The 26,320-nt window shown below is 51.3% G+C and overlaps 2 protein-coding genes across 51 annotated transcripts in view; one reads left to right on the forward strand and one right to left on the reverse strand.

The window, feature by feature from the left end:
* CACNA1D (calcium voltage-gated channel subunit alpha1 D) overlaps positions 1 to 12,993 on the forward strand; it is a 322,332-nt gene extending 309,339 nt beyond the window's left edge. For 37 of the 48 annotated variants that reach the window (XM_078351159.1, XM_078351167.1, XM_078351168.1 and 34 more), the window contains 8 exons: positions 288 to 404; positions 1,069 to 1,436; positions 2,136 to 2,162; positions 3,445 to 3,594; positions 4,985 to 5,148; positions 8,392 to 8,516; positions 9,700 to 10,020; positions 10,833 to 12,993. In XM_078351159.1, coding sequence (XP_078207285.1) covers positions 288 to 404; positions 1,069 to 1,436; positions 2,136 to 2,162; positions 3,445 to 3,594; positions 4,985 to 5,148; positions 8,392 to 8,516; positions 9,700 to 10,020; positions 10,833 to 11,126 — 1,566 coding nt within the window. In that variant the 3' untranslated portion in view covers positions 11,127 to 12,993. The remainder of the gene's footprint in view (positions 1 to 287; positions 405 to 1,068; positions 1,437 to 2,135; positions 2,163 to 3,444; positions 3,595 to 4,984; positions 5,149 to 8,391; positions 8,517 to 9,699; positions 10,021 to 10,832) is intronic. The other 11 variants (XM_078351180.1, XM_002758434.6, XM_078351182.1 and 8 more) reach the window with 2 other exon arrangements.
* Positions 12,994 to 13,539: 546 nt separating this feature from the next.
* Positions 13,540 to 26,320, reverse strand: part of CHDH (choline dehydrogenase) — a 32,806-nt gene continuing 20,025 nt past the window's right edge. For all 3 annotated transcript variants that reach the window (XM_078351187.1, XM_002807591.6, XM_078351186.1), the window contains 7 exons: positions 22,955 to 23,716; positions 22,163 to 22,314; positions 21,318 to 21,447; positions 20,168 to 20,302; positions 19,274 to 19,416; positions 18,644 to 18,746; positions 13,540 to 17,907 (listed from right to left, as the gene is read on the reverse strand). In XM_078351187.1, the coding sequence (XP_078207313.1) occupies positions 17,489 to 17,907; positions 18,644 to 18,746; positions 19,274 to 19,416; positions 20,168 to 20,302; positions 21,318 to 21,447; positions 22,163 to 22,314; positions 22,955 to 23,657 (1,785 nt within the window). In that variant the 5' untranslated portion in view covers positions 23,658 to 23,716 and the 3' untranslated portion in view covers positions 13,540 to 17,488. The remainder of the gene's footprint in view (positions 17,908 to 18,643; positions 18,747 to 19,273; positions 19,417 to 20,167; positions 20,303 to 21,317; positions 21,448 to 22,162; positions 22,315 to 22,954; positions 23,717 to 26,320) is intronic.

The following is a 26,320-nucleotide window of genomic DNA, read 5'->3' on the forward strand; positions in this document are numbered from 1 at the left end:
CTAGCACTAGTAACCAGGTGGTGTTCCCTGGAAGTGGGGGAATTTGCAAAGGAGGTGACTGGTTTGCAAGCCTCAGGCATCCTACCTAGGACCATCTTGACCATCTGGATGCCTGACCATACCAACACCCTTTAGACTGCCTTCAGTGACATCAGTCAGTGCCCTGGATTAGCTCTTGGAGAAGCCTTATTCCCCTCTGCTGAATCACGCAGGAGCAAAGCCAGGACCCAGGCTGGCCCCAGGGCCCACGTGTGGTCTAACCTGTTCTGCCATTTTCATTGATCTAGGCGGGATTAAGGACACTGCATGACATTGGGCCAGAAATCCGGCGTGCTATATCGTGTGATTTGCAAGATGACGAGCCTGAGGAAGCAAAACGAGAAGAAGAAGATGATGTATTCAAAGTAATTATTCCACGCCTAGCTACACACTGGCCACCTGGAAATAGCAGGGCAGGACTCCAGTTGGGGCAGTTAATGATCCACAGAAGAGTCTGGAGAATGCAGCCCAGCCCCGGGTCTAGAGGGGCTTTCAGACCACACCCCCCTCCTACAGACCCTCCCCATGCATCAGCACCTCTTCTAGGGCCAGGCCAGCTCCTTCCCTGAGCTTACCTACCTTCCCCTCATTGTCTGCTTCTGAGGAGCTCGGCCACAGCCACTGGCCATGTGGATGAGTGTCCTGGGTCCTTCAGGAAGCTTCCCATGCTACCCTCCTCCTTCCCGGGCCAGTTCTTTGATCTACCAGCCGGCCCTCAGCCCCCCAGCCTAGACAGCCAGCCCAGCTGGGTATAAGTCACCTCAACTTGGAGCAACTGGAAGAGCACACTCGAGTGACAGCCGACAGCTTGCTCCCCCGCTCAGGAAATCGGTAACCTTCCTCATCTCGGGGGAACCAACTGCCACACAGTCACATTCACCCTGATCATTGAGACACTCAGATTGTTTTACAGGGATCCTACAGAACTTGCCTAGAATTTGTTTTTCATGTAGAAAAAGTTACCTAACATAGCTAGTCTGCATCAAATACTTGTTAAATTACCTGGTGTTGTCTCCCATTATTTTGCAGAGAAATGGTGCCCTGCTTGGAAACCATGTCAATCATGTTAATAGTGATAGGAGAGATTCCCTTCAGCAGACCAATACCACCCACCGTCCCCTGCATGTCCAAAGGCCTTCAATTCCACCTGCAAGTGATACTGAGAAACCGCTGTTTCCTCCAGCAGGAAATTCGGTGTGTCATAACCATCATAACCATAATTCCATAGGAAAGCAAGTTCCCACCTCAACAAATGCCAATCTCAATAATGCCAATATGTCCAAAGCTGCCCATGGAAAGCGGCCCAGCATTGGGAACCTTGAGCATGTGTCTGAAAATGGGCATCATTCTTCCCACAAGCATGACCGGGAGCCTCAAAGAAGGTCCAGTGTTAAAAGGTAACCTTGACGGTGTGTTTGCACTTGCTGATGTGGTGCCCTTGTTGTGTCTGGTTCCACAGAGCAAGGTGGCTCTGTCCTCCATGCTCTGGGGCATGGAGGAGGTTCCCCATAGGCATTGTGTCAGGATCTGTGAGAGTCCTCCAGGACATTGCCACCTTGGACACTTTCCACATGATGAACCTCAAGGATAAGGGCCATGTGCCATCTTACATCCTGTAAGGGGGGCCGAGGGGCTTTAAAACACCAGCAGCCACAAAATCCACCCTCCCAATTGTGCTCACATACTCTGCAACAGGGGTTGGTGGATTTTTTCTCTGAAGGGTCAGTGAGTCTGTATTTTTAGGCTTTGAGGACCATACAGTCTTGCAACTTCTCAGCTCTGCCGTTGCAGTGTGATATGTAAGTGAATGGGTGCGAGGCTGTGTCCCGGTAAAATTTCCCCTGTGGTCACTGGAATTTGAACTTCATGTATTCATATGGTGAAATCTTTTTTGTCTTTGGATTTTATTTTTTCAATCCTTTATAAAAACCGTTCCTGGCCCATGGGTCATAGACCAGGTGGCGGCCATATATGCATGGTGAATCGTGATTGCTAACCCTTGCTCTAGGAGGTGGCTTGATATTTGCATAGTAAATTTGGTTGGAAATTAACTTTTATCTTCTCCCTCCTTCCCATGTTATGCCTTTCCCGGATAGAACCCGCTATTATGAAACTTACATTAGGTATGTGCTCATTACCTGTGTTTCTGTGTTAAATACTGTGATGGTATGTTACCAGTTGGCCTCTCTGAGTGCTGAGGAATAAGAAACATCTTTTTTCAGCCATCCTATTAAAGGTTTTCATGATTCATGGCTGGGGACTCAGAGGTCAGAAGTCGTTGTTTCTAAGCAAAGGCACCTTCAGATCCATATCTGTGTTGACCCTGTTGCCATCCAAGGACTGGTATCCACACACAAGGTGCACCCCATGGGCTGGATCCTGCAGGCTTCATGATGGCACTAGGAGCATTCAGTGTACATTTATGGGGGCCCCAGCCTGTATGGCTGGAAGCTCTGGCTGCTCTCTGAGGTCAAGCTTCTCATGGGTGCTTTGCAGCATGACCCAAACCTCCTGAAGATCAGGAATGGGATCTTGTCATTTTCCCTGTAGCCCTCGAGATATGTGTAGTATTTTCCACTCCACACGTATTGACCTGAGTTGAATTGTGGACAGAATGTTCATTTTGTTGGGGTCGGGGGTAGCATAGGTCTTCTAGTGTCGTGTTATCAAGAGAAGTCGGGAGCCACGTGGGCCCAAGCAGGGCGCAAGAAAGTGCGGAAGTCTGAGGAAGCACCATCATTCCCTTGGAGTGAGGATCAATGTCACCAAGTCTTCTTCTGAGGACTGAGGCCCAGATGAGCTGGGTTCAGGGAGACTTATCACAGTCCTGGGGCAGGGCAGCCTTTGGGAACATGGTAGACATGTTCTGTGACAGTTTCCCCTGTGGCACTGTATCCAGAACTCGCTTGGCCTTCCTGATTTGATATAGCAAGAGATCGGTGGCTGGGAAGCTCCTTTGTTCCAGGTTTTGAAGTCACACTGGGCTGGAGCTAGGGGGCTAGAAGGAGAGGAACAGATCCAAGCAGATGCCCTGGGAGCCCAGGGTCTTTTTCCTGGGGCCACCAACCACTGTTTGCAGCACTCTAGGTCTGTTTTGTTGTTGCTGCTGCTGCTGTTGTTCTGTTCTCCAAGTTGCACCTATTCCTTTGACTCCAAGGCCTCTGGACACAATGGTTTGACACCAACATTGTGCGGGGCACCGAGAGAGACCCCATCTTGGCACGCACACCACAGACACACACACGACGCCATTGCCAGAAGCCTGTACAGTCCAGTGCTGCTTGAGTCCTGCTTGGGAGAAGCCAGGAGCACCTGGCAGGGTCCTTGGCCGCATGCACAGGTGCAGCTGCAGCAGGAATTAGCTGCCGCCCGCCCAGGCTCTCAGATCCTCTCTCCTAACTGCAGGTCCGACTCAGGAGATGAGCAGCTCCCAACTATTTGCCGGGAAGACCCAGAGGTACATGGCTACTTCAGGGACCCCCGCTGCTTGGGGGAGCAGGAGTATTTCAGTAGCGAGGAGTGCTACGAGGACGACAGCTCACCTACCTGGAGCAGGTGAGCTGCTCTGGCTCCCGCAGAGGGCAGGAGGCCGCCCTGCCCTGGTGCTGTGCCTGCTCAGGAAGCCAAGGCCACTGGCAGCTGCACTTGGGCTTCCCCGCAAAAGCAAAATGGGAGCAGAGCCTCCGGGCCACAGGGAGAGCTGGAATTGGAGAGAGCCACAGAGAGGCAGCCTGGCCCTGTTCCTTCAGACCTGTTGCCTTATTTCCATCAGGAACCTCTGAGCTTTTTAGTGAAGGCTTGGGAAATGGGAGCTGGGTCTGCTTCATGGCTGAGTTAACATATTCCCACCACCCCGTCTTTGGAGAGATCAGTTTTTGCTGAATTAACACTGGGAGCTTTGGTGGCCCCTGGTCTCTGTGTGTACAGTGGCTTGGCCAGCCCGAAGACTGGTCAGGGTCCTCATGCACAGTGCCTGCCTCCTGTCCCTTCAGGGGGTCTCTCCTGGAGATGAAGAAAGAAGGGGTCACTGAGCAGAGGGGTCTCTCGGGCTTCTGTCCACCAACAAGAATGTTTGTGGTTAGAATGGGCACTCTGCTTTGGGGGGCAGCAGGTGGCGCAGGCAGATGAAAATCACTGTCTGCCCTCTTCTCGAAATCGCACCTCACTGTGACCACAGGGGCCCAGTGAAGTGGAAATAGAATGGCAGTAAGGTGACATCTGGCATCTGAGCCACAGCCTGACCCTCACCCTCTGCTCCTGTGGCCCTTCCCCATGTCTCCTTCAAATGCCTGACTTCTGGAACTGCTGACTCTGAGCCAAATGGATTTGTGTTCCCTTCTCTAGGGCTCTTGCTCACACTGTGGCCCCTGCTTAGATGCCCTCATTCCATCTGCTGGCCTCATCCCACCTCTCAAGGGCCTTCTCTAGGGCCTTGCATTTTATCTTCATGACTGGAATTGAAGTCCGCCCCCCACATACCCCAGAAAAGAAAACCTCACAGAACCACGAGTTCCTCTCTTCCAGCATTGGCCCTTCCAGCTTGCGTTCGAGTTCTGTGTGCTCATGGCATTTTCTAAGCCCACTGAGGGTGGGCTCATGCTTCATGCATCCCTGGTGCCCAGCAGCTGGCAGAGGGCAGGTGCTCAGGAGAGAAGCTCTCACAGAGGGAATGAGTGGGTGAGAGCCTGGCTCACAGGACATCTGCGATCCACGTTTGCCCTGGAGCTGAGGGATGGAAACTCCCAGGACATCCCTCAGCACAGGCCTTCAGTCCCCAGCCTTCCTGTAATGGCCCTTGCTTTCCACTGAGAATCTTCCATGAAGCTGAGGTCAGCCTTGTTCTCAGCCAGTTCTACTGTGTCCAAGGGAGGAGGTGGGTGTGGCAGGGCTGAGTGAAGAGCTTGTTACCTAGAACCTTACTGCCCCATCTCTTTCTGACTGCCAGGCAAAACTATGGCTACTACAGCAGATACCCAGGCAGAAACATGGACTTTGAGAGGCCCCGAGGCTACCATCAACCCCAAGGATTCTTGGAGGACGATGACTCGCCCATTTGCTATGATTCACGGAGATCTCCAAGGAGACGCCTACTACCTCCCACCCCAGCATGTGAGGCCAGATTTTTTGTTCTGGGTGGAACCTCCTGGGGAACAGTGTGCCTCTCCCCCAACCCCTGCGCTGGGGGCCAGTGATGGATGTGTGCTGCCAGGTCAGGACCCTTAGTCCTCAGGACAGCCCTGGGCTAGAGAGCATATCTACTTTCCTTTCTTTCTCATCCGCATCCCACGATAGAGCTGCAGCTTCCAGTGTTGTGCTTGACTCTCTTCAAAAACAGAGAGGCTGTGAGGGCCCTAAGATTGCACACACACAGCCGGTAAGGGGTGTTTGCATACACAGCATTGTCTTTGAAGCTGGGACCATCCTGAGAAGTAGGCACTTCACACACATGCTTTTGCTGTTGTCCTGCTCCACTCTGTGATGGGGTGACTGAGCCCTCAAAGGGGAAGAATGGGCTCAAGTGCAGAGCTGGCTGTGCCCCAGGCCTGTCTTGCAAAACTCCACACCTCTGAGGGGCACCTGGGCATTCTGGTGTCCATCTGTCCTCAGGCCTCTCCAGGGCTTATCTTCCTCCTTCATCTTCCCTCTTCTTCCTCCTTCACCTTCCCTCCTCCTCCTCCCTCATCTTCCCTCCTCCTCCTTCATCTTCCCTCCTCCTCCCTCATCTTCCCTCCTCCTCCCTCATCCTTTCCTCCTCTTCCCTCATCCTTTCCTCCTCCTCCCTCATCTTCCCTCCTCCTCCCTCATCCTTTCCTTCTCCTCCTTCATCTTCCCTCTTCCTCCTTCACCTTCCTTCCTTCTCCTCCCTCCTCTTCCCTCATCTTCCCTCCTCCTCCTTCAACTTCCCTCCTCCTCCCTCATCCTTTCCTCCTCCCCCCTCATCTTCCCTCCTCCTCCCTCCTCCTCCCTCATCTTCCCCTCCTCCTCCCTCATCCTTTCCTCCTCCTCCCTCATCCTTTCCTCCTCCTCCCTCATCTTCTCCTCCTCCTTCCTCATCTTCCCTCCTCCTCCTCCCTCATCCTTCCCTCCTCCTCCCTCATCCTTTCCTCCTCCTCCCTCATCTTTTCCTCCTCCTCCTCCCTCATCATCCCTCCTCTTCCTTCATCCTTCCCTCCTCCTCCCTCATCCTTTCCTCCTCCTCCTCCCTCATCTTCTCCTCCTCCTCCCTCATCTTCCCTCCTCCTCCTCCCCCCTCATCCTTCCCTCCTCCTCCCTCATCTTTCCCTCCTCCTCCCTCATCCTTTCCTCCTCCTCCCTCATCATCCCTCCTCTTCCTTCATCCTTCCCTCCTCCTCCCCCATCCTTTTCTCCTCCTCCCTCATCTTCCCTCCTCTTCCCTCATCTTTGTGTCAGGTCCGTCAGTGCCCTCTGCTCACGGTGCAGGTTTTGGACTTGTTGGTCCCCTTCATTCTGGGGCAAGGAAACCCATCCTGCCTAGAGGGGCTGGGGCTGGGGCTGGGGCTGGCTGCCACCACATGCTCTCCCCCTGCAGCGGTGGATGGCAGGAGCTGGAGGGTCTGGATCATCCTGAGTGAGGAACTCCAGCTGGGGGAAGAGGTACAGCCCTGGCCCTTTCTAGCTTCTGGGTGAGCAGTTTCATTTTGGGCATGTGGGCATTTTGATGATGGTTAAGGACTATCCATTTCTGGAATTTCTGAGGAATGAAGCATATTTTTGAGCAGGACTCTAATCAGTAACCAAAAATAGCCATGACACATTGGCTTCTGAGTCTGCCAACTGCATATACTATAAAGAGCACCGCTGGGAGGTGCCCAGGGCCCTCTGCCTCATTCCAGCTGTCACAGCCTCGCTGGGGAGTGTGACCAGACCCATTTCCATGGTTAATATTTAGTTCCTCAGCCCCAAACACATGCTGCTAAACAAAGTCACTTCATTTCCCATGAATAGTAGATGAAGCAGGTGCAGAGGAGGCCGGGCGGAGGTCCTCACCCCTGTGAGTTCCATTGCCTTCCTCAGGCCTCAGCCTTTGTCTGTGGCCTACCTGGCCAATCCAGCAAGTACATGAATCCCACTGGCCACAGTGCTGGAGAGGAGCCTGAGCGGGCAGCAGTGGACGTGCTCATGATTCATAAGGTGGTTTTGCTTTGCTGCGCTGCAGCTCAAACTGTGGGAGGGAGAACGTTTGACTCCTCCACCTGCATTCTCAGCTGCAGAGGGATTCCCTTCTCCTCCAGAGAGTGTTGTGCAGAGCACACGAGATGGCAGGGATCCATGGAGCATTTTGGCAATGGAAAAGCACCGCACACAGGAGAGGGCCTGCTGCTCTCTCCCAGCTCTCAGATCTGGAAACCTATGCTCCATAGCACAGTTGGCCCCCGGGTGGTGGGTAGAGGGAGGGCTTTCTGATGAAGCAGTATGTGTGTCCCATGTTGGCAACTGAACAAGGAGGCCCCACAATGTGTACTGGGTGCAAGAGGCCGGGACTGGCTGTTTCGTTCCTCTCTGCTGGGCAGTGCCTAGCCAAGGGCTCAGCCTGGCCTCTGTGTGCAGCGGCACTGTGCCCGGGAGCTGTCTCCCAGCTGGTCCCTGGGCTTTCCAATAGAGGAATGAGAGCCACGTGGAGTTTTGCCAGGGCTGAGAAATGCCCTGTGACCTGAGGAAAGCACAGTTAAGATAGGAGCTGTAGAAATGCCTATAAACTACGGGTGTGCTCTTGGAGGAGGCCCCTGCAAGGGTAGGAGGTTTCTGGGAGGAGGCTGCTGGCTGTGTCCCAGGATTCAGAATGATCTCCTGGGCCTGGCGCCCTGTAAAGCTGGGCACTATGGATCGTCTTGTCACGGCTCAGCCTGTGTGTGAGCCTCTGTTGGAAGAGCTGTTTGCAGGACAAGCGTGTTCTTAAAGTTAGAGGTATCCTTTGTTTGTCTTCAGTGCTAGAGAAGCTGAATCTTTCCCAGTGAAAAAAAGTTTGCTTATTACCCGGGCAAGCCCATCAGGGCAGGTAAAGTCCTTCTCTTTAAAACAGGTGTAAACACAGGAGCTTTGGCAAGATATCTCAGCCCCTGGGGACACTGTGGGCATCTGGAATGTGACAGTGGGAAGTGTTGTGGGGTTTTGGTGGCCATAAGTTCGTACTTTTAAAAACATCCCTCATGGGGCTTCTTACTTCATCCTCTCCTCCTAAAGTTTGGAGACCTTACTCCTAATCTTTCTCTTGGACAAACCTCTTGCTTCCTCCTGGGCTCCTTGCTGAGTGTCAGGCCACCCTGACTCCGAGAGACAGTGTCCTGGCAGAGAACGTGCTTCACAACAGCATGATGCCCTTTGCTTTCCCAGCCCACCGGAGATCCTCCTTCAACTTTGAGTGCCTGCGCCGGCAGAGCAGCCAGGAGGAGATCCCGTCATCTCCCACCTTCTTCCCCCACCGCACAGCCCTGCCTCTGCACCTGATGCAGCAACAGGTGAGTGGCCGCCTGGCCTTGCCCCCATGCCCCGGGGCACCCCACCTAAGACCCACCATCAGGTCATGCCCTTCCCCTTGGCCTTAAGCACCAGGAGGGAAGGAGAGAATCTTCACCTACAGTCTGGCTAATCCTTGTAACAATCCTGCTGAATAGCTATGGACATGAGCCCCATTCTGCCTAGTCTTGCACAAGTGAGTGGCTGCTGGCATTTGAATCCAAGGAGCCAGCTGTCAAAGCTGTCCTCTCTGCCCAGGTGCCTCCTGCAACCCTCACCACCTCTTCCTGGTATTGAATACAGAACCTGATGTAATCTGAGCTCAGGGTGTGGGGGCTACTTAGCTGATTCTGAACAATCGGTGTAGCCCTTTATTTTTGCCAAGAAGTTGTTCCTTTGTTAAAACAAGTTTATGGGTCCCTCCGTGGGCAGGGCCCTGTGGGCACCATGCAGGGTAAACCTGCCCTGCCTACAAAGGGAGCAGTCCAGGGAGAACACTCTGCCCACACTGGGGATGGCTGCACATATGAGAGAGTGGGGCCAGAGGCCACTCACCGGGGCTTTCCCTCGAGGATAAGAATAGGGTGCTTTTTCTTTCTGAAAGTGTCACATCAGAGATGCCATCCATTCGTGCATGATGGGGTGGTGGGCATGGGCCTGTGCTGTTTACAGTGCCCCTCTCTGCAGAGTGTGAACCCCAAGGTTTATCTGCCATGGTGGGATTGTAAACCCGGGGCTTGTACCCAGTGCTTTAGCACATGCCAAATGCTGGCTCTAGGATGTGTTACTGCAGAGCAAAGAGAAACAGCTATGCTTTCGTGTAAGTGCTGGGAAGCCGTAGTTTCCCGAATGTACTTCAGTATTTAAGCCCAGCATGAATTGGGTGGTGTGTTCACACCCACAGCTTGTTGGGCTTCCCTGAAGCAATTTCATGAATTAGCAACCGATATCTCCTTGGGAACAGTCATAGGAAATGCATTATGGATTCGGGGGAAAAGAAAGCACAGTGTGCTAGAAAACCAAGTCGTCACTGGCCATTCACCCAGCATACTTCAGTGTGCCCACTTCCCTTCCAAGCCTGGTCCAGTCCCTGGACCGCGCCTGAAGAGCACAGCACCCATGCTTGGTCTGTGTGCAGGAGGTTTGAGGCACCTCTGGTGTCTCAATACTCCTCTCTCTCCTCAGATCATGGCAGTTGCTGGTTTAGATTCCAGTAAAGCCCAGAAGTACTCACCGAGTCACTCGACCCGGTCGTGGGCCACCCCTCCAGCGACCCCTCCCTACCGGGACTGGACACCATGCTACACTCCCCTGATCCAAGTGGAGCAGTCAGAGGCCCTGGACCAGGTGAACGGCAGCCTGCCATCCCTGCACCGCAGCTCCTGGTACACAGACGAGCCTGACATCTCCTACCGGACTTTCACACCAGCCAGCCTGACCATTCCCAGCAGCTTCCGGAACAAAAACAGCGACAAGCAGAGGAGCGCAGACAGCTTGGTGGAGGCAGTGAGTATGGCTCTTGGTCACAGAGGGCAGGAAGCACCAGGAGCAGTAGAGGTGCAACCACAATAGCAGGAAGGGCAGTGGTGGGAGGGCGGCCAGGCTGGGAGCCAGTGTCCCTCAGTCAGACACTTCTGAGAAGCAGGAATGTACCTGAAGCATGAGTTAAAACTGGTCACCACTGTTGGGTGCGGTGGCTCAACCTGTAATCCCAGCACTTTGGGAAGCTGAGGTGCATGGATCACCTGAGGTTAGTAGTTCAATACCAGCCTGGCCAACATGGTGAAAACCCTTCTCTACTAAAAGTACAAAAATTATCCTGGTGTGGTGGTGTGTGCTTGTAATCTAGCTACTCAGGAGGTTTCGGCAGGAGAATCGCTTGAACCTGGGAGGTGGAGGCTGCAGTGAACTGAGATCACGCCACTGCACTCCAGCCTGGGTGACAGAGGGAAACTCCGTCTTAAAAAAACAAAACAAAACAAAAAAAAAAACCTAAACACTGGTCACCACCATACAGCTCATAAATGAGCTGTGCTGGCATTATGGGTGCTGTTCCAGTAGTATGTTTCAGTTTATACTAAATGTCTTTCCCCAGTGGGTTTCACTCTTGTTGGGCCATGTGTAGTTTTTTTAAGCTCCAGGACATTTTCAAAGCCATTTACATTAATTATGTATGCACTCCAGAAAAACATGATTGAGCCGCATCCCCAAAGCACATGGTGCAGTTAAGTTAGCACTGGAGTTGATTTTTCTGTCCTCTCCCCTGCCCTGCAAAGCCTTATAATACCCCCATGCCTCCATCCCTCTTTCCTGTACAGGTCCTGATATCTGAAGGCTTGGGACGCTATGCAAGGGACCCAAAATTTGTGTCAGCAACAAAATATGAAATCGCTGATGCCTGTGACCTCACCATCGATGAGATGGAGAGTGCAGCCAGCACCCTGCTTAATGGGAACGTGCGTCCCCGAGCCAACGGGGATGTGGGCCCCCTCTCACACCAGCAGGACTATGAGCTACAGGACTTTGGTCCTGGCTACAGCGATGAAGAGCCAGACCTTGGGAGGGATGAGGAGGACCTGGCAGATGAAATGATATGCATCACCACCTTGTAGCCCCCAGCGAGGGGCAGACTGACTCTGGCCTCAGGTGGGGCACAGGAGGGCCAGGGGAAAAGTGCCTCATAGTTAGGAAAGTTTAGGCACTAGTTGGGAGTAATATTCAATTAGACTTTTGTATAAGAGATGTCATGCCTCAAGAAAGCCATAAACCTGGTAGGAACAGGTCCTGAGTGGTGGAGCCTGGCAGAGCACCCTGCCCTCAGCCCCAGCTGCAGGGAACAGCAGGCCCACCCTCTCACAGAGGATGGGTGAGGAGGGCAGACCTGCCCTGCCCCATTGTCCAGATGGGCCCTACTGTGGAGTCTACTTCTCCCATGCACCGGGGCACCAGGCCCACCCACCTGAAGGCATGGAGTGGGGAAGGTAAAGGTGATGACCACCATCACACCTGTGTCATTACCTCAGCCATCGGTCTAGCATATCAGTCACTGGGCCCAACATATCCATTTTTAAACCATTTCCCCCAAATACACTGCGTCCTGGTTCCTGTTTAGCTGTTCTGAAATACAGCACGTAAGTCAGAACCCAGCTACCAGCGGTCATTGTAAGGGCAATGGACCTTATAAATAAGGTTTTCTGTGATGTGACTCCAGTTTACATACGAGAATATCACTCCGATGGTCTGTTTCTGACTGTCATGCTAAGGGCAACTGTAAACTGGAATAATAATGCACTCGCAACCAGGTAAACTTAGATACACTAGTTTGTTTAAAATTATAGATTTACTGTACATGACTTGTAATATACTATAATTTGTATTTGTAAAGAGATGGTCTATATTTTGTAATTACTGTACCGTATTTGAACTGCAGCAATATCCATGGGTCCTAATAACTGTAGTTCCCCACTGAAACCTAGAAATCATTAGTATTTTTACTCGGGCTATCCAGAAGTAGAAGAAATAGAGCCAATTCTCATTTACTCAGTGAAAATCCTCTGGGGGTAAAATTTTAAGTTTGAAAGAGCTTGACATTACAGAAATTTTTCTAAAATATTTTGAGTCACTATAAACCTGTCTTTCCACAAGATATACCAGATGGCTATTTGCAGTCTTTTCTTTGGGCAAGAGTTCTATGATTTTGATACTGTACCTTTGGATCCACGGTGGGTTGCAGCTGTCTTTGGTTTTGTTTGATGTGAACAACCCTCTGGTAAGTTAATTACAGAGCAGGTCCAGCCGGCTGTTCTGCCCCGAGGGCATCCATAGTTAGGTTTTCTCTGCTGCCCACACAGGGCGTTTTTGCATCTCTGGTACAGAAATGCATACATGAATGAGGTACAGCTGCTCTTGTCTTCTGGGGACTGGTGGTGCTGCTTTAGAAATAAGGGGTGGTGGGGTAGGGGGATGAAAGGAGCAACATGGTGATCTATAGGATTGGAATGTCGGGGTCTGTACAAATCGTATTGTTGCCTTTTATACAACATTGCTGTACTGTGTGTTCTCTTTGAGGGCTTTTATATGCAGTTGAATGAGGGCTGAAGTTTTCATTAGAATGCACTCACACTCTGATTGTACGTCTTGATGAAAACCCACTTTTGGATAATTAGAACCGTCAAGGCTTCCTTTTCTGTCAACGGGAGTATGCTGTCAAGTTACCTTAGCAGGGATTCCCTGCAATCAAAAAGATAGGTAGCAATTTTGGTCTAAAATTTTTAATAGTATAAAGATAACCTGTTAATGGTTTTGTTTTTATTATAATTTTTTTTTGTAAATAACACCACTTTGTTATGAAGACCTTACAGACCTCTTCTTATGACATTCTTACTCTGATCCAGGCAAAAACACTTCAAGGTTTGTAAATGACTCTTTCCTGACATAAATCCTTTTTTATTAAAATGCAAAATGTTCTTCAGAATAAAACTGTGTAATAATTTTCTTATGTTTGGGAGCTCTCCTCGCACAGAGCTGGCATTTGCGACAGGGCAGGTGCTGTGCCAGGGCAGCTCTGAAATGACAGATATTCTTTCTTATCCTCCTGGCTCCTTCGGTGCCCGTGGTAACCTCATACCAGCTGCAGGGAGTGCCATTTCTCCTAAAGGGCTACACCACTGTCAACATTATCTTGGACACTGTGTCTCTGTTCGGTCTTGGTCTTACTGTGTGGCTTCTCATCAGGCCAAAATTGCGAGACCAGGACCCTGAGTGTCTGGTAGAGGCGATGATCTTTTCCAAAGTCAGTGCTTAAAAACTGGTGTTTTTACAGGCTGCACCACTTCCTAATATCTGTCTGCTTTAAGCCTGGTTCAACCTCTCATCGAATATTAAATTTCTCTTTGTAAGAAAAATGTGAAGTTGTAGATCATGTTGTTATTGTTTCCCTTTGTTTTAGGGAAGTGTTAAGATGAAATGGTTTTCCTTTTTGGTTCCCTCCCCACCTGAAAAATACACATTTTGTGTCCACAAGAATAATATATTTAGTTTCTTTAATCTTGTGTTTTTCATAATCTCACAAAATGTAAATGACAGCTACGATTTCACCATCAACTGGCATCGAGAACCTCACTGAGAACCATCTCTGCTCAGCCTGTGGACTCTGACATCCACCCAGACAGCTGGATAGCACTTTGCCAGGTGTCCCTTCCCAGCTCTGTCCTAAGAAGTTTCAGAATTGGGCAAAGGCCAGGCCTGGTGGGCTGTGAGGGCCACGGTACCTCTCGGTGCAGGCTCACCTTTGTGAAATGGGACCAGGGGCACCACTTGCTTTACTACTGACCCTGCTGTGAAGAAAACTGGAGCAGTTTCACCTTGTATACTCACTGGCGTCGTAAGTGTCTTTGCCAATTGCATCTCCTACAAAGGTTTTTATTGTTATGACGGCATCTGGCTGGTTTATAAAAACTGGTTAGCAGTAGAGCTGACATCATGCACAGAGCCTCGACTCCCTGACTAGAAAACTGATACCAGGGATGTTTTGTTGAAAACGTTCTTATTTCTCTAAGACAGTATTTCTTCTCCTCTCCTGGGGACTGGGAGGGCAGGAGAGAATGAGGAGCAGGCCTGGGCCCTGGTTCCAACATCAGGAGTGACAGGGTGGTCTCGGGGATGTCCTGTGGGGACAGCCTGGGCCACTAAACAGGGCCAGTAGAGATGGGCATTTTAGCTTTAAAAAAAATCTGTATTGGAACTGATGTTAAACTGGCTATCAGTAGAAGCGTGAAATCACCTCTAAGTGGTGGGACATTGTTGGCTGGAGAAGAATCTGTTTTTTGGTTTGTTTGGCACGTGGGCTGGCGGGAGGGGGCAGTCTCACTCTGTCACCCAGGCTGGAGTGGGGTGGTGCAATCTCAGCTCACTGCTGCCTCTGCCACCCCGGTTTAAGCCATTCTCCTGTCTCAGCCTCCCGAGCAGCTGGGACTACAGGCGTGTGCCACCATCCGCAGCTAATTTTTGTATTTTTAGTAGAGATGTGGTTTTACCATGTTGGCCAGGTGGGTCTCGAACTCCTGGCCTCAAGTGATCCACCTGCCTCGGTCTCCCAGAGTGCTGGGATTATAGGTGTGAACCAAGCCCAGCCAAAAAGAATCTGAAATCGTGGAGATGATGATTCCTGCAACACACGCTGCAGGCAGAAAGACTAGATGCTTGGGTGCCTACAACTCGTGCTTCAGGAGCTCACCATCTCTTGTTGGGCTAGCAGATGCTCTTGGCTCCTATGCAGCCCACCGCTGTCCCCTATTTCATCAGAACAGCCTTCTACTAGTGCAGCAGCTTCAGCACAGGCTTCTGCAACAGGTCAGGGCTCCTGAGAGCACTGGGCACATGCATAGCATTCTGTTGTGCTATTTGAACCACACTGTTTGCAAAGAACATTTGTTTAGGTACTGCAGGATTTTTCCCAAGGGGCCTGATTCCCTGTGAGTCTGAGGATGGAGGGTCCTCTGTGCATCCCACTTTGTAGCAAGTTCCTTTCTCCCCATGCTGGTTTCCTCAGCTGACAGCCTCTCCTCCTTTGGTGAAAGGCTCCTTTCATGGCAGGGTAACTCTCAGGTTCTGGACATGCGACACACCATCTTTTCTTTTGAACCTCATTTCTGTTTATGGCCAAATTGTACAACTGTATAGAACATGACTAAGTATTTCAGAGAGAAGGGCCTGGTGCAACTGAGCAGCACTCCCAATGAACTCCTCTTACCACATGACATTTTGCTTATTTTAAAATACAGCCACTGGACTGAAGCGACCATGATCTCATAGGCTGACACACCATGGGACACAGAGATAGAACTAAGTGACTGTCACCCTGCCGTATCCATACGTGTTCCAAAGAAGGGTCAGCAGTTATGGCTGGCCCGGGACCCTCTCCTGTCCCTGAGTCTACACATGCTCCAGCAGGAAGGCTGCACGAGGCCCTCCGAGCCCTGAGACTGGCACCTGAACTGCGGTTCCTGCAATCCTGCAGGCAGCCCTGAGACGCCGGTGACTCATGCCCATGGACTGCTGCTGTGGGGCAGGTAGGGACCCTCCGTAGGAGAAATAAATCTCTTGGCAGGTTTAGAATTTTCTTTCGTGACCCTCTCTTGGAACAAAAAATAAAAGTAAAAAATACAGGTAAGATTAAACAAGAGCTGCTTAAGATTTTTAAAAGGAGAGGTGTGATGGGTTTCTTCCATTCTGCCTTTCTAGAAGGTTTTTCTCAAAAACCTAAGTTGTGGCTGTCAGGTCCCCAAAGTCTGTAAGCTACCTTAGTCCCCTCCAATCCCAGCAAAGCCTGGAATCCCCCAATTCGCTCCTGTCCTTACTCTAGGCCTAGTACAGTGGTTTCCACGTAACAACGCTTTTCTTTCCAGCTCTTGACAGTGGATGTGGATGTGGTTGTGGTTGTCTTTGGAAGAATCCTAGTGCATTTCATGTTCATTACCTCGGATCGGTCTGGAGAAGGCATCTCAGTTCAAATGTAAGTGACTGGATTACTTTATTGAATGGTAAGAAATTTAAAGAGCAAAGAGTTGTTGTAAATGCTACTTGTGTCTTTTTTTCCTACAAAACTCCAATCTTGAATTTTTCTTTCAGTGGCATTTCTACAGGAACAGGGGCTGTACTTAACTGCGCTTAACCGCGTTTTCGATCCTGGTCTGCTCCTGTGGACGTCTAGAGAATAAGAATTAACCAGCCTTGTCCACTGTTGGGGCAGCTCAGGCTGCCAACTCATTTCCCAAGCCCAATATGGGAGAGTCCTTTCTCAGACTAGCTGCTTCAGTAGGAAGCAGTGATCTGGTATGTGGGGTTTGCTCTGGGTTTCTGCATTTCTTGATAAAAGGAAAACCTTTTAAAATGCTAAGAAGTCATGAAACCTTTGGTAGTGAAGCCAAGTGACATTCCCTCCAGACTTCTGTCTCCTTAAATAAGGTCCAAAAAATCTCAGAAGTTTTTTTTTTTTTTTTTTTTTTTTTGAGACAGGGTCTCACTCTTACCCAGGCTGGAGTGCAGTGGTGCGATCAGGGTTCACAAGAGCCTCGAACTCCTGGGCTCAAGCTGTCCTCCCGCCTCAGCCTCCCAAGAAGCTGGGACTATAGGTGTATACCAGTATGCCCAGCTATTTTTTTTTTTTTTTTTTCCAGAGACAGGGTCTCACTATGTTGCCAAGGCTGGTTTTGAACTCCTGAGCTCAAGTGATCTTCCCAAAGTGCTGGGATTATAGGTGTGAGCCACTATACCTGGCCCTGGTTTAATAAGAACCAGAGATTCAGAGAGGTGGGCCACAACTCTCTCAGAGTGACCCAGCTGAGCCCCAGTTACCTGCCTGACTCTAAGAGTGAAATTAGGAAGAGAGAAAGGGAAAGTCAGTTTTTCTACCAGCAGGTAACTTTCCCCTCTGATCAGGGACACTGGGGACTTATGTGCCAGCCCAGGCTGAACTAACTACTGTGTGACTCTTTGCCTCAGCTAAAGCTTGCAGCTCAAGGAGGAGGATGCCTCTTCCTTGGTGAACCTGTGCTATCTGGCTGGCACCCAGCTTCTGTGCACGCCCTGGGAAGGAACCACTCCCCTGGGTTAGAGAACGCCAAGTGAACACAAGACAAAGGATGCGGCAGGAGTTAACCCTCCTCCCCTGCTGTCCCTCCAGGAGGCAGGGAGGAGCATCTCAGCCTGAATGCTGGCCTTCCCCAGCGGCCCACAGGGAAAGTCTGGGGAAAAGGAGCTTGATCCACTGCCCAGTATTTGTCTCATTTCCCAAGAGTTTATCCCATTCTCAGCTACTGAGTAGGGATAAAAGGACAGGTATGATAAGTAGCCATTCTCAGCCACCTGGATTCTAGTGCTAGACAGTTTCTGGAAGGAGCCTGGGAGCAAGGGCTGTGCTGGCGCTCTTGGCTCATCAGGGGGCTTCCCCAGTCATCCTCCAGCAGCAACTGTCTTAGCGCTGGGTGGCCAGTGTCCTGGGCTTGTAGACAGGGACATCTTTGTCCCAGAGTGCAGGCCGCCCTCTGATAATGTCAGCTGCCTTCTCTGCAATCATGATGGTGGGGGCATTCAGGTTGCCGCTGACCAGGCTGGGCATGATGGAGGCATCGACAACCCTGAGGTTTTCCACCCCGAGGACCCTTGTCTGCGGATCCACCACAGCAGTGGGATCAGATGGCTGGCCCATCTTACAGGTGCACGAGGGGTGGTAGGCACTGTCGGCTTTTGCCCGCACAAAGGCATCTATCTCTTTATCTGACTGAACATGGCTTCCAGGCTGGAGTTCTTTCCCTCGGAATGGAGCCAAGGCTTCCTGTGCGAAAATTTCTCTGGTGAGCTTCACACACAGACGGAAATCCTCGACATCAGTTTCTGTTGAGAAGAAACAGGTGAAAACCCCTCCTTTTGCCATGCTGGCCTCACTGGAAGATTCATGGCATGGAGAAGCTCTATAAGCTGTCTGAGGAGATGGTGTTTGGGGACAAAGTTCAGGGTCATGGGGGACTGAGCCAGCAGGCTGCTTGTCACCTGCTGGTTAGACTGTACCGTGCAGCTCAAAGTCAGCATCCTATATGGACACAGCCTGCCCAGAGGCCCAGGTTGAAATCAGGGGTCTGATTTATCTGTAGGACAGGGATAAGAACACATACCCTGCCCCTGCCACAGGGTTGCTGTGAGTACCCTGCAGCCACTGCTGGGCAAAACCCGCCCAGTGGGCAGTGCTCATTTTTGTTGCATGCAAAGAGGCAGGCCCAGAAATGGAATGTGCTTTTAGAGGCTGCTCAGAGTAACAACAGGAACAATGCTCTAGCTACAGACCTGGCACCCGCACGGCGCGGTCTCCCTCACCTCGTGGCAGATTGTTCTGAAAGATGCAAATCTCCCCTGCTGCCTAAAATGAAGCCCCGGGGTTATTTCATGTGTCCTAGGACACGACAGGGCTGCTGAAGCAAGTTTACAACTTGAAGTGATGGGGCGGGGGATGACAGAGGGTCACCTTTGTCTTGGAAAGTATAGTCCAAGGGTATGATTCAGGGACAAGCAGGAACCTTACAAGGCATTCGTGTGTTCAAGCCCAGGGCCAAGCAGATGCAGGTGGCTGAATTACCTGTTGACAAGTAGTTGGGCTGGATCACAGGGTGGTCTTGGGGATTGGCACTTCTCAGTTTGAGCCAGCCCACACTCGTGCCCCGCATGGTCCCCACGTGTACCTAGGAGAACACAGAGGAAGCAGTGATAATCCCTCCATAGACATCTACAGTGACCGCTACAAACCCTGGTTTACCTGCAGAGTGGGCCTCTGCTTCCAGAGTCAGTGGGGAGTGGAGGCATTGCCCGCATGGTACCCACCTCCACAAAGTGATTACAAACCACCTCGGTGAATCACTCTTTCATCCTGGCCTCATACTCCATGGTTCAAAGCTTTCAGAGGTGGTGATCCTAGGGCCAAGTCAGCACCCCCGTTTGTCCCATTTCTGGCACTCAGGACCTTGTCTGCATGGACCAGTCATACGCTTGGCACGCACCACAAAGAGTGACTTGCTGGTCTCCCTCCCTGCTCTCCTCTCCCGACCCAGACATGCTGGACAGCTGGAAGGCAGGGGACAGGCCTCTATGCCCCCAACTCTGCAGCCATGTGGCACCAGGGAGAATGCTGCCTTGGAGAATGAGAGCATCTTCCTTCCTGGATGGTGGGAAGAAAACACCCCGGGGAGCCAAGGCTCCTCCCCCTGCTCACCTGGTAAGCCTCCTGCTGGGTGGGGACCCGCCCATGGTCAATCACTTGGGATGGCAGGAAATGGAACTGGATATCCGGGTGGGGGACCCCAGGCTGGCTGCGGATGAACCCACCTGTTTCCAGATGGGCAGTGGCTCCCTCCCCTGAGGAGCAAAAGAGGATGAGGCAGAAGAGCAAGTCAGGGCGTGGCAGGTGGGCCAGCTGTTCCTGGCTTCCCTCCTGGTGACTGGACCCAAGTCCAGTTCACCCCCCACAGGAGGCTCACCCAGCACCACACCATAAAATGTCAACTATTTGCCTAAAGTGGGGGCATCAGCTCTGCCCTCTACCTGGGCCAATTCTGCCATTGCCAACACCACCTGCTTTCCTGGCTCTTCCCACCACCTAGTACAGCACACAGTGCATAGCAGGTGTGTGAGAAATACAGGCTGAGTGGATGAGCAGGATTTCAAACTATCATTTCCTGGCCCAGGTGCAGCTAGAAATCAAATGGAAAAGGTTGAAAGATGAATGGTGATTCTGCAGTCTAGCCCCAAAGTCTCCTCTCTCCACCTTTTCTCCTGGCTCCTTGGACCTCACCTGCTGTGTAGCACTACGCCATCCCTGCCCATCTGTAAGGAAGAGCAGCCCCTAAGCCCTGAGGAGTCTCACCTTGAGCAGGCCCTGGGCCAAGCTCCTTGGCACGTGCTATTGCTTCCTGTCCTCACTTCAACCCATCAGGTTGAAACTGTGCATTCCCATTTTGAAGATGGAAATACTGAGACTCAGAGCTAAGGTAAATGGCACAGTTCAGCATCAACGCAGCACGCAGTGGCCAGAACCCTTGCTCAGCTCCTGAGGAAGGAGGTTTCAATGTTCATAGTCTCCTCCCAGGTTACCGATGAGTGTGCTCACCTGTGAATTTCCAGAGCCACTCCAGACCAATGCGGGCCTTCCGTAGGGGTTTCTGTGCTGAATGGAGGGTGATGGGGTGGGTGCATGCCTGCTGAATGTAGATCTCCAGGTGGTCTTGCAGGTTCTGGCCAACCCCTGATATGGGAGGGAATGGGTAAGAAAATGGCTATCAAGGGAGCTCAGCTGCTTCTCAATATCCCCCTGGTTTTTAAAAATTCTCCCCTATTCACTTATCTTCTGGACCGAGCAGGAGCTCAGTTCAAAGACTGGTCTCAGTTTAAAGGCTGCCTCTCAGAGACACCATTCTTGCACTCCTGGCCAAGTATGGCCTGCCTCGGATGCTGCCAAGGCCACCTGTCCTTGTCACTTACTCCCAAGGCAGCCTCTGGGTGCCCCTTGTCAGCCCTGCTCAGCAGCCCCCCTCCATGACAGCAGGGCCCACACCTTCAGCAGGCACTGCTTATTTAGCAGTGCCTGGATGATGATGGCCATAGGGGCAGAGAGCAGCCCCATCCTCGCCCCAGTGTGGGGAAGGAGGAAGCAGCCCTGTCGTGCTATGCAGCCCTTGCATGAGTTCATCCAAGCCTTTGGGCACACTGGGGAGGTCACTGTCATGAAGCAGCACTTCCCCAGGCCCCTCATGATGAAGCCTAAATGCACAAAGGCCCAGCCCTCCTGGAGTGAGGTTACGGGGGGGCAAGAGACAGAGCCTGGCCCTCAAGGGCATCAGAGACAGTTTATAAAATCAAGTTTAGGTCTTAACAGGGAGAGCAGACTCTGGAGCACTGAGCTGACCTCATTCATGCTCAGGGCAGCTGGCGAGTCCTGTGGATGGAAAGACGAGGCCTGGACCCCTCTCACCATAGAGCTGCCCTGGTGACACACCCATGGTTGACCCAGCGGGACTTCATGGGCAGATGCTCCCTGCTGCAACATGCCCTTCTCCAAGTGAAATAGGATGGCCGGTGAAGAGAGAGGGAAAGCAACACAAAGCTTGGGACCCAGGGGTGACCTTCTGGCTCACGGAGACGATGTGACAGTTCCAAGGAGCACTGACTGCCACCACCTCCACACTCCATGCTATTAAGATACACTAAGCCATTTGCTGAGCAGAGACAGCCCCTGGGGAGCAGTAAAGAAGGGGGCTCACCAGGCAGGTGGCATACCACAGGGATGCCCAGTTTCTTGAGGTCGTCAGCATTCCCGACACCTGAGAGCATGAGCAGCTGTGGAGAGTTGATGGCACCTCCACTCAGAATCACCTCCTTACTGGCATAAGCCTGGAAGAGACAGAGGTCTGACCAGGTCACACTCCCCGAAAAGCCAGCTCTTCTCCTGACTCACCAGTGTCCTGCTCTAACCAGCACCATGAGAACATGGCCTTGGGATGTGGAATGCATGTGGCACGCCGGGACACAGCAACTGCTGTACAGCACCTGCTCACAGGCCCCAGAGTCAAGAAGAGGAGGCTCACTGAGTCACTATTTGAAAGCAACCAACAGGTGCAACTACAGCTAGACAGTAGTGATGGCCTTAGAAACAGGAGGGGTCGGCTTACATGAGATAAATGAAAACAGACATTCAAGTGAGTGGTCTAAAGCAAGCAGTAAACCAGATCTACACGTGAAGGTGCAAAACAATCTGACCCCCTGCCAACAATGCAAAAATATAAAGTATGATCACATATATGGGTTTAAAAACCTCTAGTGTAAACCTGTAGTTTCCTGTGAGGTCAGTGCCCTGAAATGGTGTGGAAGGCTCTGAATTAGGCATGCACACAGGGGCACTGACACCGGGGGCTCTCTGCAGGTGGTAGGACTGGGGGCTTCCTCACCTCCACCAGCCCACTGCCACCAGCTGCTCACCACCCCCCCCCATCACAGGTACCAGCATACAGGGCTGGGGGTGAGGGCATGAGTCCTGCCCCCTCTGAGCTGAACCACCAGGGTCACTGCCCACTCCCTTCTGCCAGGACCGTGGCTGCAGTCTACTCACCCTGCAGCTCTGCCCATTCTTGACATAGTCCACACCCACTGCACGGGTGCCCTCAAATAGCACCCTGCTCACAAGCGTCTGGGCCTCGGCCTTGAGGTTGGTGCGGCTCAGTGCTGGATGCAGGTAGGCACAGGCCGTGCTCCACCGTTTGCCTGCAGGATGGAGTGAGGTAGTCAGGCACGGCCCCACCCTCCCTTGCTACCTGGGCAGGAGGAAGGAGCTGGGGAAAGAGTGGATATGCCCAGCTCTGACTGCAAGACCTGCCTTTAAAGCTGGGACAGAAAGAACCTGCCCTACAGAAGTCCACAGCTGCCTGGGGTCCCCTGGACACAAGTGGAAAAGTACCCTTCACCCTTAAAAGTACCTTCACCTCTCAGCCAGAGGGCTGAGAGCCTTGAAGAGGCAGGCAGGAGCCCTGGGTCAGCCCTGGCTTGCCTCTGCCCTGCTGTGAGCATGGTCCTTCACCACTCAGTGTGCCTGTTTCCCCATCCATAAGTCCCTAGAGAACATTGGGCCGTCCAGAGAGCTGATTTTCCATTATCCACACAAACAGGGGCCAGAGGTGTAGAGAACACAGGTCACCACCGTGTATCACTCACGACTCTGGGTTGTATTCTGTTGGGGTGTACCGAGCCACATCCCTTCCTGCTCATGCCAGGCTCAGTGTGTCCATGCCTGCTGACCATGCTGGAGCCAGGAGCCTGGAGCTTAGGCTGACATGGGCGGGAGCTGGGGTAGGGAAGAGAGCTTTTAAAAAGAGAAAAGGCAGGTGGATGGGAAGGGAGGCCACACCTTCATGGATGGTCATGTCCATCCAGCCGAAGCCCTCCTGCTGGAAGCCGTTCATGTCCTCCGTGAGCGGGTAGCCAGCCTGCTGCGTGGCCTCCAGGAACGCGCGGTGCAGCGGGTGGTTGGTCTTGCCCCGGGACACCCGCAGCGGACCATCGGCGCCCCGGTACAGGTTGGCGCCCAGCTCGTGGCCCTGCGCCTTGCGGAAGTAGGGCAGGCAGTGCGCATAGTCCCAGCCGAGGGCGCCCTGGCGCTGCCAGCGCTCGTAGTCCTCGGCGTGCCCACGGACGTAGACCATGGCGTTGAGGGACGAGGAGCCTCCCCAGACGCGGCCGCGCGGCCAGTACAGCACGCGCCCGTCCAGGCCCGGCTGCGCCTCCGTGTGGTAGCACCAGTTGTACCTGTCGTCACACAGGTTGGCCACCAAGGCCGCGGGCATGTGGATCTTCCACGAGAGCCGCTTGCTCCCTACGCGCAGGTCCTTGGGCCCCGCCTCCAGCAGCAGCACGCGCTCGGCAGGGTCCTCCGTGAGCCTCCCGGCCAGCACGCAGCCCGCCGAGCCCGCACCCACCACCACGTAGCTGTACTCGTCCCGGATCTCGGAGCCCGTGCTGGCCAGGGTCCGGGTACCGGGGGGTTGCTGCCGCCCCATGGCTCCCCATGCCAGGGCTCCAGGCCGGCTCAGGCCTCGTAGGAGACACCACATGCTTCTATCTAGTCCAAGTCCTCTGATCCACGGAGGGGAATGAGATGACTCAGTTCTCCCTACAATAGGAAAAGGAGCTTTAAAAATCGTAAATCGGCATGCACGTGCAGAATCGGTCCCAAGCTGAGGCAGCCACACCGGTGTGGCATGCTCGCCAATGCCCTGCCAGGGCAGGGTGCAGCAAGCCCAGCCCAACGGTGGCTGCTCAAAGAAACGAAGAGGAGGAAGTGAGGGGCACACAGGAATTTCAGAACTGTTTTATATGTGCCAGGATGGACAGGCACAGGATGGTGGGTGGGGCAGCAAAAAGGCCCCTCCCCCAACTGAGGGGTAAAATGCTTCCCCCTGTGCTGTGCGTGTGAACCTGGAGACTGGGCTGGAGTCCACCTGCCGGAACGCGGGGGAGCAAAGGGCTTTCCAAGGGAGAGAGAAAATAGGGTACTTGTTCTCATCCTTTCAAGATAGTGGGCTCAGCCCCTACCATGTGCTAGCACTGTTTCCTGCCCTACCCAGTTCCTCTAGCAATACATAGAAAGACATCTACTCTCAAAACTGATGGTTTAGGCCTAGGAGAAGGACAAAACTCAAATAACTGAAGATCAGCATGAGAGGCAGGAGACTGTAGAGCTCAAAGACTTTGACCTGAGGGGGCCATGGGGTACATTAGAGGGGTTTTAAGCAGGGTCAGGGTCAGAGCTACACTCTTCAAAGATCACTCTGTAGAATGCTAGCGTCTTAACACAAAAATGGCAGTATCTTTGAAAGGGCCCTTTCCTAACAATGTTCAAATCAATCTCCACATAGTGTACAGAGGTAGAAGAAAAAAGCAGGATATGCCATGAAAACCTCCACTAAAAAGAACACCTGATAACACCCCACCCATGAGGCTCAGACCAACAAGGCCTGCTCAAGACTGAGGCTGAAACACAAGAAACCCTGATAAATCCCACCACCCCTTCCACAAGCCCTGCACCAAGTAACAGCAGCCTACCACTGGAGTGCAGAGGCTCTTTCTCCTCCTCCCCCGTTGCACAGGCACAGGAGATAGAGGTGGCAGAGCCTCCTGAATGCTGTGTCTGAGGCTGCTGGAACACTGAGAAGTACTTTTCGGAGCTCCAGGCCTCACACCAGCAGCAAGCAGCAGCCCACCACACCACTCTACACTAACAACTCAACAGAATGAAAGGCAGGCTCTTTGCTAGGCATACTATTTACCTCAGTGTCCACTATCCAATTACACACAAGGTCTAGCATTCAGTAAAAAAATTAGGATACAAAAAAGCAAGGCAAATAAATGGCTCCTTATCAAGAGATAAAGCAGTCAACAGAAACAGACCAATGAGTAATGTACCCAGATGTTAGAACCCATCAAACAGAGACTTCACAATAACCAAGGTGAACATTATAAAGTTACAGTTGAAAAGGTGGACAACATACTAACAGATAGAAAATTTCAGCCAAACACTGAAAACTATAGAAAAAAACCAAAATGCAAGAAAAAATATGTTAGAGATGAACAATTTTTAATTGGATACAGCACAGAAAACAATCTGGAAATATATAGAGAAGAAACCAACCAACAACTCTGGGACAATATCAAACTAAAGTATGGATGACTGGAGTCAGAGAGGGAAAGAAGAACAGAGAACAAGGGAGGAGAAGTATTTGAAGACAGAATCGCTGAGACTTGCCCAAAAGTCATGCAAGACAGAACACTATGGATTCAAGAAGCTTAGAGCATTCCATGCAGGATTAGTTCAAAGAAAAACACATCTAAGTACATCACAGTTAAGTTGCTGAAACTCCAAAATAAAGAGAAAATCATTAAGTAGCCAGATGAAAAGAAACATCTGCAGAGGGATAAATGTAACAGTGACAGCAAACTTCTCAGAAAACATGCAATCCAAAAGATAATGGAGTGACAACTTTAAATACCGAAAGAAAAAAGAACCTCTACTAGTTTACTGAAATTGAAAAATTATCTATGACCAGGAAATACATCTTTATAAAGTAGATAATTTAGATGATATGGACTAATTACTTGAAAAATACAAGCTGTCAAACTCAAGAAGAAACAGACACTCCAAATAAGCTAATATCTATTAAAGAAATTGAATCAATAATTGAGAAAGCACCAAGCTTGATTAAGCTCACTAGTAATTTCTATCAAACGTTTAAGGAAAAAATTATATCAGTACTCTACCGTCTCTTCTAGAAGACAGAAACAGAGGAATTACTTCCTGACTCATTCTGTGAGGCTAGCACCATCCTATTATCAAAACCAGACAAAGACATTACAATTAAAAACAAACTACAGGCCATTATCTTTCATTAACATAGATAAAAATATTAGAAAATTGAATCAAAGTAGGTATAGAGATAATTATATACCACAACCAAGCAGGCTTTATCTCAGGTATGCAAGAGTGGTTCAACATTCAAAAATGGGTTAATGTAATCTATCACATTAACAAGCTGAAAAAGAAAACTCACATGATCATATTAATAGATGCAGAAAAAGCATTTGAGAAAATTTAACATCCATCATTGATAGAAACACAGTAAACCAAGAGTAAAAGGAAACTTCCTCAACTTGGTAAAGAATATCTATAAAAACCCTACAACTAACATCATACCTGGTAGTGAAAAACTCAAAGCTTTCC

This window comes from Callithrix jacchus, chromosome 15 (assembly GCF_049354715.1).
Source record: "Callithrix jacchus isolate 240 chromosome 15, calJac240_pri, whole genome shotgun sequence".
Classification (NCBI taxonomy): Eukaryota; Metazoa; Chordata; class Mammalia; order Primates; family Cebidae; genus Callithrix; species Callithrix jacchus.